The sequence below is a fragment of the Hemiscyllium ocellatum genome, chromosome 2, assembly GCF_020745735.1.
Source record: "Hemiscyllium ocellatum isolate sHemOce1 chromosome 2, sHemOce1.pat.X.cur, whole genome shotgun sequence".
NCBI classification, from domain to species: domain Eukaryota; kingdom Metazoa; phylum Chordata; class Chondrichthyes; order Orectolobiformes; family Hemiscylliidae; genus Hemiscyllium; species Hemiscyllium ocellatum.
The window spans coordinates 122,929,883-122,944,445 of NC_083402.1; the positions used below are offsets into that span (position 1 = coordinate 122,929,883).

Genomic DNA, 14,563 nt, shown 5'->3' on the forward strand with positions numbered 1-14,563 from the left:
AGTTCCCTAGAAACTCTGGATGCCCATTTTGTGTGAAAATCTGCCTAGCTGAGTACAGTGAGCATTAAACTATTAAGAAGTTGTGTATGTGTCAAAAGAACAATCTTTTATTGCCAAAAAAGAGACATGTTCCTTAAGCTTCTTGTTTTGTATATACCAGGACAAATGCACGAATGCCAAATTTGAAATGATCAAAACAGTTTATATTACTGGAGGAAAGGGCATTGATTGGGTGGTAAGTTTACTGTGGTTGGCTGAGATGTTGCCCTGAAGAAAACAGCAGGGAAATTTAGGCTCCCTATTACATAGAGGCCTGAGGACTAATTGTCCTGAGTAATTTCTAAGACATTAATCTTTCATTCCTGCAGATGCCAGAGAAATCGGGATGATTGGCAATGCTTAATGACATCCCTGTGCTCAAGATTTCAATCATGCCTCTGCTACGTCCGATAATCATTGGCTACTATTCAGAACATCTATCCATATGATTCATCGAAAGGTGAGATTTAACAGTATTTTGTTTTTTTTTAGTTCACTCGTGTGATGTGGGCCTCTTTGGTCACCCCAGCAATAAATGAAGAATTTCCCAGAGGACAGGTGACAGTCAACCTCATTGCTGTGTATCTGGAATCACATGTAGGCCAGACCATGGAAGATGGCAGATTTCATTCCCTAAAGGTCATTAGTGAATCAGATGGGTTTTTCCAACAATTGACAATGGTCATCATTAGATGATGAATTTAAGATTCCAGATTCTGTAAATTGAATTCAAATTCCACCAACTGTCATCATGGGATTTGAACCTAGATCCCAGAACATTAGCTGAGTTTCTGGATTAATAGGCTAATGATAATATCACAAGGCCACAGCCTCTTAGTTAATTCTGTCACACGCTCTAACAACTACAACTTATGTTTGTGCAGCACTACTAGCTGCGTGCATATTGAGTTTCACTTCCTTCAGAAAATTCAAGAGAAGTCAGGAAGATGTGTTTTAATCCTAGTGACGTATGCCAATGAATGCATTGAAAAAAAAAGTCACCTTTCTGGAAGTTACCAGAAATCTCTGGAAGAGGCAGCTGTTAACAGTTGTCTCGCTATCAGTCATACCATTTGTTCCCAATCCTCAGCTGTCTGGCTGTTCTCAAAATAGAAACGGACAGCGCTAACTTCATTTAAAAGGGGTCTGGTAAACATTGCATATAAACTATTTTGAGACAATTGAATCCAAATGGCCCTATGATTAGTTTCATATGGTATTATTGTTTTCACATTGAATGTATTAATGTCATCCGCTGATTATTTGCAAAGTAGTTGTTAATGTATAGGTTTTCTGGGATCAATAAATGCCCCCACTGGTGCCTTTATCATTACTCTGGCCTTGGCCCATTTCAGTGAGATATATATGAACTGAACAGGCCAGATTAGAAGAAGTGTGACGCTGCATACAATATCCAGATCAAATTGGTGCTACACCTTCAACAAGTCAACTGCAGACGTAAGAACCTTTTTCGGAACTTTGTATTTGATGTTTTTTACTTCTTTCAATCAGTTAATTGGCAAATGTCTGAAAAAGTACAAGTAAAAAGAATAAAATACTAAAGAAAAACAAAGTTCAAAATAGGAAAAGCAGGTGGGCAGCAAGGTTATAGCCCAGCTTAAATAGGATCTTTCTCAGTTCTATTGCAGACCTCCACCTTAATCATTCATGTCCTTAAATATAATCTGATGTCTGGCTTCAAGTTCTTTTTACTTTAAATTGCATAAAATTACAAAAGTTCAATGAAGTTTTGATGTAGCCAACTGAACTAACAATTAAATACTTTTTGGACAATTGTTAGGGAGGGCACACTCTCAGCAAATGCCGCCCAAATATGGTAGGTTCTGAGGCACTGAAGTTAGCAAGATAAGCATTAACCATGTGGGATTGTGAATTTTATAAATGAGACCTTCCTTTGCTGCTGTTCTACTGTTCACAGTTTCAGGCTGGTAAGCTCGACAAAGATAGTAGAAACCATTTTAGTTTGGTTGTTTTTGTTGTGTTTATAATGGCAGTGACGAAATGTTAGCTGCTCAGACTTTCTCAAAGTGTTTTGGTTTGGCACAGATTGTGATTAGAATATAAAAGGGACTTGTGATAGCAGCATTCCTGCCTGCAGAGTGAAATCTCAGCTCTCTGACCTTCGGTGATGAGAGTTTGAGAAATGTTTTTGTTTCATTTTCCGATGTAAGTCTTGCTGAGACACAAACAATAACTTCAAAAGGATCTGAACTGGGGAGAACATTTGATCTTTCTCGGCAACCTAATGGGAATATAATCTATCAGAACAACTCCAAAAAAAATAAATAAACAGCGAGCACGTGTCTGTTCAATTTAGTTTTGCAAGAAACAAAATGGTGATTCACATACAAAGTTAGTATTCAGCTGGATTCACATTGTCCTTTTCTGATCAACGTTGGTGAATTCGAGTTGAGTTTCTGTTGAATTAAAGCAAAAAGGAACAGTAGGAACTGAATGTTATAAATATGATTCTTCAGTTTTGTTGATACACATGAGCCTGAAGCCGTAACTCATTTGAAATGCTCTTAGATAAAATCATTCCTAAATATGGTTTGGAGCTTAATTTTTTCAGGGAGAAAGGTTAATTGAAGAGGAGACTTTGGGTTTGGGAAAGAATAAAGTTGGCTGTTTGTACGTCACAGAATTCATGAGATAGCAGTAAATGGATAAATCCTATTTCCTTTTAAGGAGCAAAACATTACAAAACCAAGTGAAATATAATATGTAATAGGTTGTCGGGGCAAATTTCAATGCGAATGTCCAAATAGTGTTATAAATAAATTTGAAAAGCACTGCATCATGCCTTTCTTCTCACAGCTATATTTTCTCATAATTGAAAAATAAACAGGATAGTTCCCAATATGTTTTGCTCTGAAATTTTAAATGACATAGTTCTTGAAAATGTGATTTCGCCAAGAGAAATGCCAACTATAACCTGGTGTTGTGTGAATTTTAGCTTTGACCTACAAAGTGTCAGAGCTACGTATGGCTTATTGGGTTGCATTTTCAGATGGTTGTGGGTTCAAGTCCCACTTCAGAGTAACGTCTGGGTTGGTCCTTTGCAGAGCAGCACACTAAAGAGATTCTTGAACTGAACTTTAATGGAGGAAATCTGTTAAATTGATAAACTGAGGAGTCTGTCCTTTTAGGCAGGTATAAATGATCCTTAGCATTTCTTTGAAGACTATCGGGGCAGCATGGTGACTCAGTGGTTAGTACTGCTACCTCACAGCACCAGGGTCCAGGTCCGATTCCAGCCTCGGGTAACTGCATGTGTGGAGTTTGCATATTCTCCCCTTGTCTGAGTGGGTTTCCTCCGGGTACTCTGGTTTCCTCCCACAATCCAAAGATGTGCAAGTAAGGTGAATTGGCCATGCTAAATTGCCCATAGTGTTAGGTGCCTTAGTCAGAGGGAAATGGGTCTGGGTGGGTTACTTTTCGGAGGGTCGGTGTAGACTGTTGGGCCGAAGGGTCTGTTTCCACACTGTAGGGAATCTAATCTAATCTAATCTATCAGGGAATTTCTTCTGTCAATATTCATCCATCAACTGACATCACTAAGGTTGGATATCTACTCATTATCATGTTGAAGGAGCTTGCTGTGTGTAAATTGGTTGCTGTGCTTTCTACATCTAAACACATCAAAAGTATTCACTTAACTGCAAAGCACTCTACAATGCCCTGAAATTGTGAAGTGTGAGAAATACAAATTGTTCTTTTCTCTGTTGCTGGGATTTATTGGAGCTGATATGCTTGGGATATTAAATATACCAGGCCCAGCCATCATGGTTTCATGGGGTATGTTTGATTGCCTTTGGGATCATTGCAAGAGGATTCGCAGTAGGTTAGGAAGGAAGAGAGCTTCTTCAAGGAAGGCATCCTTGCAAGAGGATTCGCAGTAGGTTATAACCTACTGCGAATCCTCTTGCAAGGATGCCTTCCTTGAAGAAGCTCTCTTCCTCCCTCTACAAGGATTTCAGTGAGTCTCTCTCTCTCACTGCACCCCCCAGGTCATCTCCTAGCCTACTGCCTTTGGGATCAAACAATTAATTGGCAAATGTTTGCAATAGATTTTTTTTTCACCATAACCCCACCCGCAATAACTTTTTTCCAAATGCTGTGCAGCAAGCAGGAAAGGGCAAGTTTTGATGGCATTTCCCTGCACTCTCTTCATCTGATATAAAATCTATTTGGCCAAGCTTGTGGTCACCTGTTCTAACGTCACTTAATGTAGCATAGTGTGAAACCTGTGCCTGATTGCCTTGGGAGATTTAACTGCATTAAGCGTGATTTATTCCAAGTAATCATTTAGAAATAACATAAAACCTACTGGTTAACAAATTGCACATTTAAAGAAAATACTTCTTAATTGTTGAGGAATGAGGTGCAGGGGGCGGGGGTGCAGGTAGTGGAGGGTAAGGGAAAGCTTGCTAGGTCAAACATAACATCAGATAATGACTTACACACAGCCATTTACAGGAAAAGAATGTTGAAACATGACATACGTCACGGAGATAATGGTTGGAGGTCTAGCGCACTGCAGTTCCTTCTCAATTGTACCTTAGCTTTCCTTTACACTCAAGGTTGGTACAAGCCCTAGGTTGTAGGAGGTAGTTCACTGCATCTTGTAAGAACGAAGCCCAACAAAAGATGTTTAGAGGAATCCCGACACCCCAATATTGCACGGCTGTATCCCACCAACAGATGGCATGAAGCAATGAAGGAAACATTAGAGTTTACCATGCAGCATCTGAAAATTGCTGCTTCAGTTCCCCAATTCATAGACACAGTCTGTGCCTAATTCTGGCAAAATACTTTACATAAGTCATAGGTGCAGAACATAGTAAATTCAGCCCATCCCATTGAGTCTGCACCACCATTCAATGACGTTACAGCAGATCTGATCATCCTTAACTTTACTTGCTTGTCTATACCTTATAGTCCTTGATTCTCTTACCGAGTGAACATTTGTCTCCCTCCTGAATATACTTAACAAACCAACATCGACAGCCCTCTATGGTAAAGAATTCCACAGATTCACTATGCTGTGAAAGAAAAAGTTCCTTCTCAGCCTCTTACCCTGAGATGATGCTGTCTGGTCCTAGATTCTCCCATAAGAGGTAAAAAAAATCTTTCCACATCTATCCTGTTAAGGCCTCTAAGAATCTGAAATATCTCAGTAAGGTTGCCATTATTCTTCTAAATTGCGACCTGATCACGCCCACTCTTATAAGGATAAGACATAAGACAGTCCCTGGTGTAAGCCTAGTGAACCTCCTCTGGACAACCACGAATATCTTTCTTTAGATAAGAGGCCATAACCTGTTCATAGTATTCCCGTTATGATGTGATTATTGACTTGTATAGTTTCAGCAAAGCCTACCTGGTCTCATATTCCATTCCCTTTGAAATAAAAATCAATATTCCACTTGCCTTCCTGGTTTCTTATTGAACTTGGATGTTAGTTTGTTTTTTGTGCTTCATGGATGAAGACTCCCAAATCCCTCTGTTCTGTAGCTACTTTATCCACTGACTCCTCTATTCTTTTGCCAAAGTGCGTAACTTCACATTTCCCTACATTATATTCCATCTGCCCACTGTTTGCTCACTCACTTACCTGTGAATATCCCTCTGGAGGCTCAATGCATTATTCTAACCACTTGCCTTCCCACTTATTTGTGTGTCATTAGGAAGGAGGGCAAAGCCAAAGAAAAGGTGTAGAAGAGATTGACTAGAATAGAACTGGGAAAAGAGTTTTCTTATGAGTTGAGAGCTGAGGCTGACATTTTACTCTTTAGAATAGAGTGTGTACAAACAACCACTCTGATGAAGGAGCAGCACTCTGAAAGCTTGTGTGTCCAGTTAAACCTGTTGGAATAAAACCTGGTGTTGTGTGATTTTTAACTTGGTTAAAATAGAGATATTCATACTTATGAATGTTATTTAATAAAGCAAATATGGGGAATTAGAGGATGTAGATTTACGATAAATCTACATCCTGTTATTGTCCATGTCTTACTACAGAACAAAGAGAGGAACAAACTTGGAGGAGTTTCTTTTTTATGCTGCGAGTTGATTTGACCTAGAAAGCACTGCATGAAAGGGCGATGGAAGCAAATTCAATAGGAACTTTCAAAAGGGGAATGTTTCTAATCACTGGAAAGGAGAAAAATTCACAGAATGGTGGAGAAAAAGGAAAGCACTAATTGGAGAGCTCTTTCAAACAGTTGGCACAGACAAAGTGGGCCAAATGGCCACCTTCTGTGCTGTATCATTCTGTGAATTTATGAATAATGCAGTTAACACCCACACGAGTGTGAGAATTCAATAATTACTTTAAGGTATATAACAGAAGTACCCATTCTTTATATAGGGAGCTGGAAAGCTGAACTTGCATAGAGTGTGAAATGTTTTAATCCTATGCAGGCCCATGTAGTTCCCTCCTTGCAGTGACACTTGTCCATTCAGCACATAGCAAGCAGAAAAACCAACAAAAGAATTGAATGGCTGCCCTCAGACTATATTTCAGCGCTGCTTTCTCTTGCAATTTGATTATCTTTTTTATGTAACCTTTCTGCTTAACGTTGCTTTCAGATGGAGGATCCACTTCAATTAAAGGAGAATGGCAATGAATGCTTTCAGAACAAAGACTATGACAAAGCAATTGAATGCTACACAAAAGCTATTCAACTGACCAAGGACAAGAAAGTCCTAGCTGTACTTTATAGAAACCGAGCAGCATGTCATTTGAAAAAGGTCTGATCTCAACGTTCTTTTTCCACGAAACGACTAACGTCATTATTGGCGAATGCTCATTCATTCTGTGTTTTGGTATTTGGATGCAATTAAAGTGACACATACATATTGATATCACTGAGTGAGTGTAAACGAAATAATGTGGGTGGTCTAACTCAATTACAATGCAACATGGCAGATTTCAGTCTGAAATTGAAGGTCGCATATATCAATCTTGCAGCTGAACTTTGGTTTCCCGGAGTATAAAATTGCAGGATGGGTGGGTGGAACTTTCCCTGTTGCCAATTTGTGGTGAAATCATTAACATGGCCCTTTACATCCATTAACAATTTCATTATAAGGACCATATATTTATGTCTGTATAAAGTAACTGTTCATGGTACGCCTCCATTATAATTCCCAGGGATAAGTATCAGATTGTCATTCAACAAACTGGCAGGAATGAGCCCATAAAAGTTAACCTTTTCCTCCATCAATGTGATGCATCTGTTTAAGTGACCATCATCACTGTTACTACCCTGGAGGCCAAACAAGTGAAAAGACTTTCTACAGTGTTGGGAGGCCAGAAAAGCTGGCATTGTTGTCCTTACAACAGAGAATGGTATGAGGAGATTTGATAAAGGCATTCAAAATTATTAAGAGCTTCAATATAGCAAGTAAGGAGGAGCTGTTTGTATTGGCTGGAGGGTCATCAATTGTTTTGACCAATATTTTTAACTATATTGCAGTGAACTGTATGAAAGATGGCTTAGAAAGATCATAACATCCACTGGTCATATTAAAACCTCCTTATCTCTTCTTCTTCCTTAAAGGAAAATTATGTGCCTGCTGCCTCAGATGCCTCAAAAGGTAAAGCAACCTCATTTTTCAAACTGACAATGCTTTGATTTTAAAATTGTCATCCTTGTTTTTAAATCCCTATATGGCTCCTACCCCTTCCCATCTCCATAATCTCTTCCAGCCTCACAGCCCTCTAGTTATCTGCTCTCTGCCAATTGTGGAATCTGATGGATCCCGAATTTCCATCATTCCAACACTGGTAGGCATGCCTTCAGCTGCCTGGCCTCTAAGCTTTGAATTCTATCAATATCACTCTCACTGTTACCCTCGCCCTTTAAGTTGGTCCTTAAAACTCAACACTTTATATAAACTTTCGGTTACCTATCCCAACATCACTTTACACCACACAATGCCAAATTCTATCTAATAATACTCCTGTAAAATGTGTGGGATGTCCCACTATAGGAAAAGCACTAGAGAACATAGAATAGTACAGCACTGGAATGGGCCCTTTGGCCCATGATGCTGTGCCGACTGTGATGCCGAATTAAACTAATCCCTTCTGCCTGCCCTTAGTCAATATCCCTTCATTCCTTGCATATTCATGTGATTGTCTAAAAGTTCCTTAAACTTCTCTATCGTATCTGCCTCCACCTCTACTCCTGGCCATGTGTTCTAGACTCCTACCACTCTCTGTGTAAAGAAACATGCTCTTCACATCTCTTTTGAACTTTCCCCCCTCTCATCTTAAATGCATGCCTTCTAGTATTAGACATCACAACTCGGGGGAAAAGATTCTGACCGCCAACCCTATCTATGCATCTCACAATTTTATAGACTGCTATCAAGTTTCCCCTCAACCTCTACTGTTCCAGACTCAGTCGTAAAGCTATACAGCACAGAAACAGACTGTGGTACAATTTGTCCATGCTGACCAGATATCCTAAATAAATCTAGGACCATTTGCCAGCATTTGGCCCATATGCCACTAAACTCTTTCTATTCATATACCCATCCAGGTGCCTTCTAAATGTTGTAATTGTACCAGCCTCCATCACTTCCTCTGGCAACTCATTCCACACATGCATCATCCTTTGCATAAAGAAGTTGTTCCTTAGTCCCTTTTTAAATCTTTCCACTCTCACCTTAAATCTATGATCTGTAGTTTTGGACTCACCCCATCCCTGGGAAAAGACATTGTCTATTTACCCAATCCATGCCCCTCATGATTTTATAAACATCCATAAGGTCATCCCTTAGCTTCCAACACTCTAGGGAAAACAGCCCCAGCCTATTCAGCCTGTTTCTATACCTCAAACCCTCCATTTCTGGCAACATTCTTGTAATTATTTTCTGAACTCTTTCAAGTTTCACAACATCCTTCCAATAGCAGGGAAACCAGAACTGAATGCAGTATTCCAAAAGTAGCCTAACCAATGTCCTGTACAACCGCAACATGACCTCCCAACTCCTATACTCAATGCACTGAGCAATAAAGGCAAGCCTACCAAATGCACAAGCCTATCTACCTGGCATTCCACCTTCAAGGAACTATGAACCTTCACTCCAAGGTCTCTTTGTCCAGTAACACTCACCACGACCTTACCATTAAGTATATAAGTCCTGCCCTGATTTGCCTTTCCAAAATGCAGCACCTCACATTTATCTAAATTAAAGTACATCTGCTACTCCTCAGTCCATTGGCCCATCTGATGAAGATCCTGTTGTACTCAGAGGTAACCTTCTTTGCTATCCACTATACCTAGAAAACACCCAGAGTTTTCTAGCCTCTCCTTCTAGCTCATACCCTCTAATCTAGACAGCATACTTACAAACCTCTTCTGCACCCTCCCCAAAACCTCCACATCCTTCCTGTAATGTGGTAACTGGAATTGAACGCAATTGAGCACTATATAAATAAATATATAAATTATTGTTATACTGTGACAAATGGTGATTGACTTGTATTTATCTTAAAAAATAATATATTGTTCCTCTTGTCAGCTATTGATGTGGATGCGTCAGACATCAAAGCACTTTATAGGCGTAGTCAGGCACTGGAGAAGTTAGGGAAGTTGGATCAAGCTTTCAAAGATGTCCAGAGATGTGCCACCATGGAACCTAATAACAAAACATTTCAAGAAACCTTGCGACGTCTGAATCATGACATTCAGGAGAAGGTGAGAGTTGAAAAATTAATTGTTTATTTAAAACAGTACAGCTTTAGTGCTACATCTGGAGAATTGAAGTAATAATTCAAGGGCGATTCTTTTATCTCTTGGTATGATATCCACCCAAGCCCTCTGAAAAATATATTTTTAAGGTTAATGGACAACTTTACAAATTTCAGACTTTAAACAAATTCTTCTTTTTGAAGTAAAATGTCAACAAACCTGTCAAAATAGTCATCAATGTTTTGAAAATTCTGCATCATTACAATGGTTTGCAACTTTGAACATTTGTTGCTGTGTAATGTAAGTGGAACAATGCCATCCCTTGCCATTTTTATTTGTCCAACTCCTTTGCCTACATTCAAATAATAATCATTTAAATTCAGGAAACAGGAATTATCCACAATTGAAGTAATGTGAACAGATCTAATTTCTATATAATAAATTCAACTTTGGTCTCCCTGCTGTAAGAAAGCTGTTGTGAAACTTGAAAGGGTTCAGAAAAAACTTACAAGGATGTTGCCAGGTTTGGAGGGCTTGAGCTATAGGGAGAGGCAGAATAGGCTGGGGCTCTTTTGCCTGGAGCGTCTGAGGCTGAGAGAAGTTTATAAAATCGTAAGGGGCACAGAGACGGCGAATAGTCAGTCTTTTCTCCAGGGGAGTCCAAAGCTGGAGGACAAAGATTTAAGGTGGGAAGGGAAAGATTTAAAAGGGACTTAAGGGGCAACTTTTTCATGCAGAGGGTGATGCGTATATGGAATGAGCTGCCAAAGGAAGTGGTGAAGGCAGGTACAATTACAACATTTAAAAAAGCATCTGGATGTGTACGTGAATAGGAAGGGTTTAGAGGGATATGGGCCAAATGCTGACAAATGGTACTAGATTTATTTGGTCAGCATGGACAAGTTGGACTGAATGGGCTGTTTCCGTGTTGTACACCCCTATGACTGTATGACTCTAAGTTTGTTGAGCCCCATCTCAAAGTTGAGATCAATTGGTGGCATCTTTTATTCTTTTTGCGGGAGGTATAGTGAGACTCTTGCTAGGCAGCAGTGTGGACCGTGAGGTCTGCTTCCATACTGTATGTAACCAATGACTTTTTAAAAAGTATATGTTGATAGTGGAAAAGATCCAAAAGTCTAAACTCAGAACTTGAAGATTAATTCTATCAAGAAAGATTCAATAGCTTGGATCTCTTTTCTCTACAAAATGGAAGCCCGAGTGGTGACTTGTTAGAGATTCCTAAAATTATTAAAGTGTTTGATACAGCAGATGGAAGACAGGAGATAATTTTGATTTGTGGGAGGGGAGGGGGGAAGGTGGTAAAGCAAAATGAATGTCTTTAAATACAGGACAATCAAGAAAGAATTCCGAAGAACATTATCATGCGAAGAGTGTTGGACTTTATATGATGCAGAGTAATTGAGGGGAATATACTGATATATTTAAGGGAGGTTAGACAAACCCATGAGGGGAGATGGTGTTCACAGTGTGAGATGAGGAAACTCGAGTGAAGCATAAACACCAGCATGGAGCAGCTGGACAGAAAGGCTTGTTTCTGTGGTGAAAAGGTCAATATAATTCTTCACACGATGATGCAACAGGTCATAGCTGTGTGTCAACTCTGAGACAGCCCATTGAATGAGGGAGGATCCCATTCTTACACAGATCCTATTACATGCTTTTGGATCTTTCAAGATGGGTCATTCACATGGTCTGAAGTCTGTACTTTTTAAAGTAAAGCATTTTACCTTTTATACTTACAATTTTTACATTTTACTCACTATGCTTGGAGTAATAACAATATATTGTTTTCCTCCAACAGCTAAAGATTCAGTTCTCCACAGATTCCAGGGTCGAACGGATGTTTGAGATCTTGCTAGATGAGAACATTGACAAAGAAAGGAAGGAAAAGGTGTGTCCAGTTATCAATTTTTTCAATATGCTGGCAGAGTGGGAATTGCTCTTTTCAAGGTGTTCACCTCGTCTTCTTTCTAGGTCTTCCCACCTCCCTGAACATGGACTAAATGCTTCAGTTTTAACAAGGATGCAAGAACACAGAGACCTAGAGATGTATGCACATAGAGTAACTTTGACACCAGCAGAAAACATTGAAAAGCATGTTAAAAAGGCAGATGAGACCTGCAGCTATATAAGCAGAGGCCTATTGTATAAAAGCAAGGAAGATATACTAAATATGTATAAATTATTGGTTAGATAGTTTCAGCTGGTGTATTCTGAGCACTACACATCAAGGAAGATGTCAAAGCCCTGAAAAAGACACAGAGGACATTTACTAAAATGCCACTAGGGATTAAGGAGTTCAGTTATATGAAAAAAAAACACTTGGTGTTGGAATTGTTACAGTGAACATCTTATGATGAAAACCCTGCAAGATTTTGAACGCCTCTATCAAATCTTCCCTACTTCTTTTTTCTTCCGAGAAAGAAAGCCCCAGGCTTGCCATACAACTGAAGTCCCTTTTCTCTCATACAATTTGAGTAAACAAATCTCCTCCAAAACCATTTCTCCATAACGTCCTTGATTGGCCTAGACTTGCAAAACAAAGGTGCCGTTTTACAATGCATGAATGATCTAAGATAAAAGGATGTCAAAATGTAAGAGCTGCATTTTACACTCTCTTGCTTGCAGGCTTGACAATATGGGAGGCTAGGAGGACAAAATGAGACCTGTGCCTGGCCTTTCCACCATCCATTCCCCAGTTCCCAACTTGTCTGAAATTTTACAGGGACGGAGGGAGGTAAATTGCCCTATAGCCTATTATGATCTTTAAGTGGCTAATTAATGGAGAGGCCATATGGGAAACCCAACAGCTTTAGCTGAACTTGCTACTGTTGAGAAAGGAGGGAACCTTCTTGGTGGCCACTTGGGTGCATTGGAGATGTCTGCCCGAGGCTAGCTCCCACTTTAGCCCACCTCTTCCGCCTGCCTGAATCTAGTTCCTAAATTGCTCAGCACCCCTTCCTGGTCTAGGCTGTCAGATTATCCTTGCCAATCCAATTTCTGGATTTAGCAGGTTTCAGCAACACTGGGGGACCATCTGTTGTTCCCGCAAAAGCTGCCACTCTCCATCTTTTGCTGGCAGCTCTCTAAAGCAGGACTTTCTGCTGAGAGTAGGGTGGAAGACCTGCCTGAAAGTAACTAGTTGCATTATGTTGCTCTGCAGCAGACTTGGAATAGCAGGTTGGCTTAGCTCTGGCATTTTGTCTGAGAAGGTGGTAGTGGCAGGTTTGGTGGAGGGTACAGGACTACATGGCTCTATAAATCCAGTCTCAGTAGAATTGTATAACAGGCCCATGAACTTGTCCACTAATTAAATGTTTACACGTAAACTTAGACCACCTCACATTTTCAATGCAATTGACTCTAAATGATATAAAAATCAATGCTACATACTTTCATAAACCTGAAATAGTTAGGAATCTGCAGAATTCACTTCAAATAGATCTAAGATTAAGCTCAAATTATCTAGTATCATAACAATTGTATTGATTCTCTTGCGCTTTTGGAAAGAGTCAATTCTGTCAGGTCTTATGGATGGTTTCTCTCCACGAGGCCTGGCAAATTTTTTTCTCTCTGTTACCCCTTAGTTAACTCGCTACATAAACTATCTACCCCATTCCTATGGCACTCCTCTCATCTGATATTAGCTCAATTGCCAAACTCCAAAGAACTTGCATCTGCCTGATTATTCTGGGATGGTCTGGCATAACTGACACTGATGCCATCTTTCAAAGGTGGCTATGCACCTGGAGAAGCTCTGTCAATCTAAAGCTTCCCTGCGTGGTTTATTGCCCCAGGTATGGCAGCTAAGGGGAAGGTGGTGCCCTGCTTTGCAGACAGTCACCTGTTGGTCCTGGGGCCTGTGCAGAGGAGGGACCTCCTTCTTCCCCAGGACTGGCAGTGGTCACCACGATACCCCCACTAGCCAACTACACCAGCTCAGTGCACTCTCAGCTGTCTAGAGGAATATTCAGCTCTGCAAGCAGGTGTTCAGAGATCTTCTCCAATTCACCAAGTGCCACCATCATGTCTCCAACACCTCACACTCAGTCTATCTTTGTTTCAGCACCCATATTGCACCAAGGCTCATGTTCCACCAATCTCGCTATCACATGAATCATCATCATCGCTCTTACCCTTTGCATTAATAATCCTGCATACCCTCAGTGCTTCTTCCTGACTCACTCAAGCCACTTTACCACCTTTCCCCCGCCTGCACCAGCCCTAACAGCTGTGTGATAGTATTTAATCTCCCCTATTACTCCCTTTCTCCTATTCAGCAATCCAGCAGAAAGAGCTGAGATGGGTGATGGGGTGCCTAATGTTGAGCTCCTCGCCTCTTATGATGAGACAATTCTGACCCTGACTGCACCCAAGAAGCTGACTGACTGTGCCCAAGCTCCTGCTACTGGAGGCTGCCTTTGCCAGGATAGCCTGATTCAACGGTTTCTCCTTTGACTTGATTGAGGATTGTTGATGATTATAATAAGCTTCCTGCCTTGTGACTGCACTAAAAGGCAAGGACTTTGCAATGTGAGCTCTGGGTGAGGGGAGAGGCAAAGTACAAAAAAGTGAGGCAAGGCAGGGATGCTGTGGTGAGTGAGTGCAGAGATGCAGCCTGGTCCAATCCATGAGCAATGATTCTGCCTCTCTGTGGCAGAGTGACTTAGCAACAGCATTGCAATGATGGTTACTGGTGCACCTTGAGATACAGCATCATTCAAATGGATTTGAGATGGCCATGACAATGCAGAGAGGCTGGAAAGTGTTGA

The 14,563-nt window shown here is 40.4% G+C and overlaps 1 protein-coding gene across 3 annotated transcripts in view; it reads left to right on the plus strand.

The window, feature by feature from the left end:
- The first annotated feature begins 434 nt into the window (after positions 1-434).
- The window catches only part of unc45b (unc-45 myosin chaperone B), a 76,625-nt gene continuing 62,496 nt past the window's right edge, over positions 435-14,563 (plus strand). The window contains exons 1-5 of one of the 3 annotated variants that reach the window (XM_060846060.1): positions 435-499; positions 6,655-6,816; positions 7,629-7,665; positions 9,601-9,776; positions 11,593-11,682. In XM_060846060.1, the coding sequence (XP_060702043.1) occupies positions 485-499; positions 6,655-6,816; positions 7,629-7,665; positions 9,601-9,776; positions 11,593-11,682 (480 nt within the window). In that variant the 5' untranslated portion in view covers positions 435-484. Of the gene's footprint in view, positions 500-1,430; positions 1,498-1,928; positions 1,989-6,654; positions 6,817-7,628; positions 7,666-9,600; positions 9,777-11,592; positions 11,683-14,563 lie in introns of those variants that run through there. The other 2 variants (XM_060846068.1, XM_060846077.1) reach the window with 2 other exon arrangements.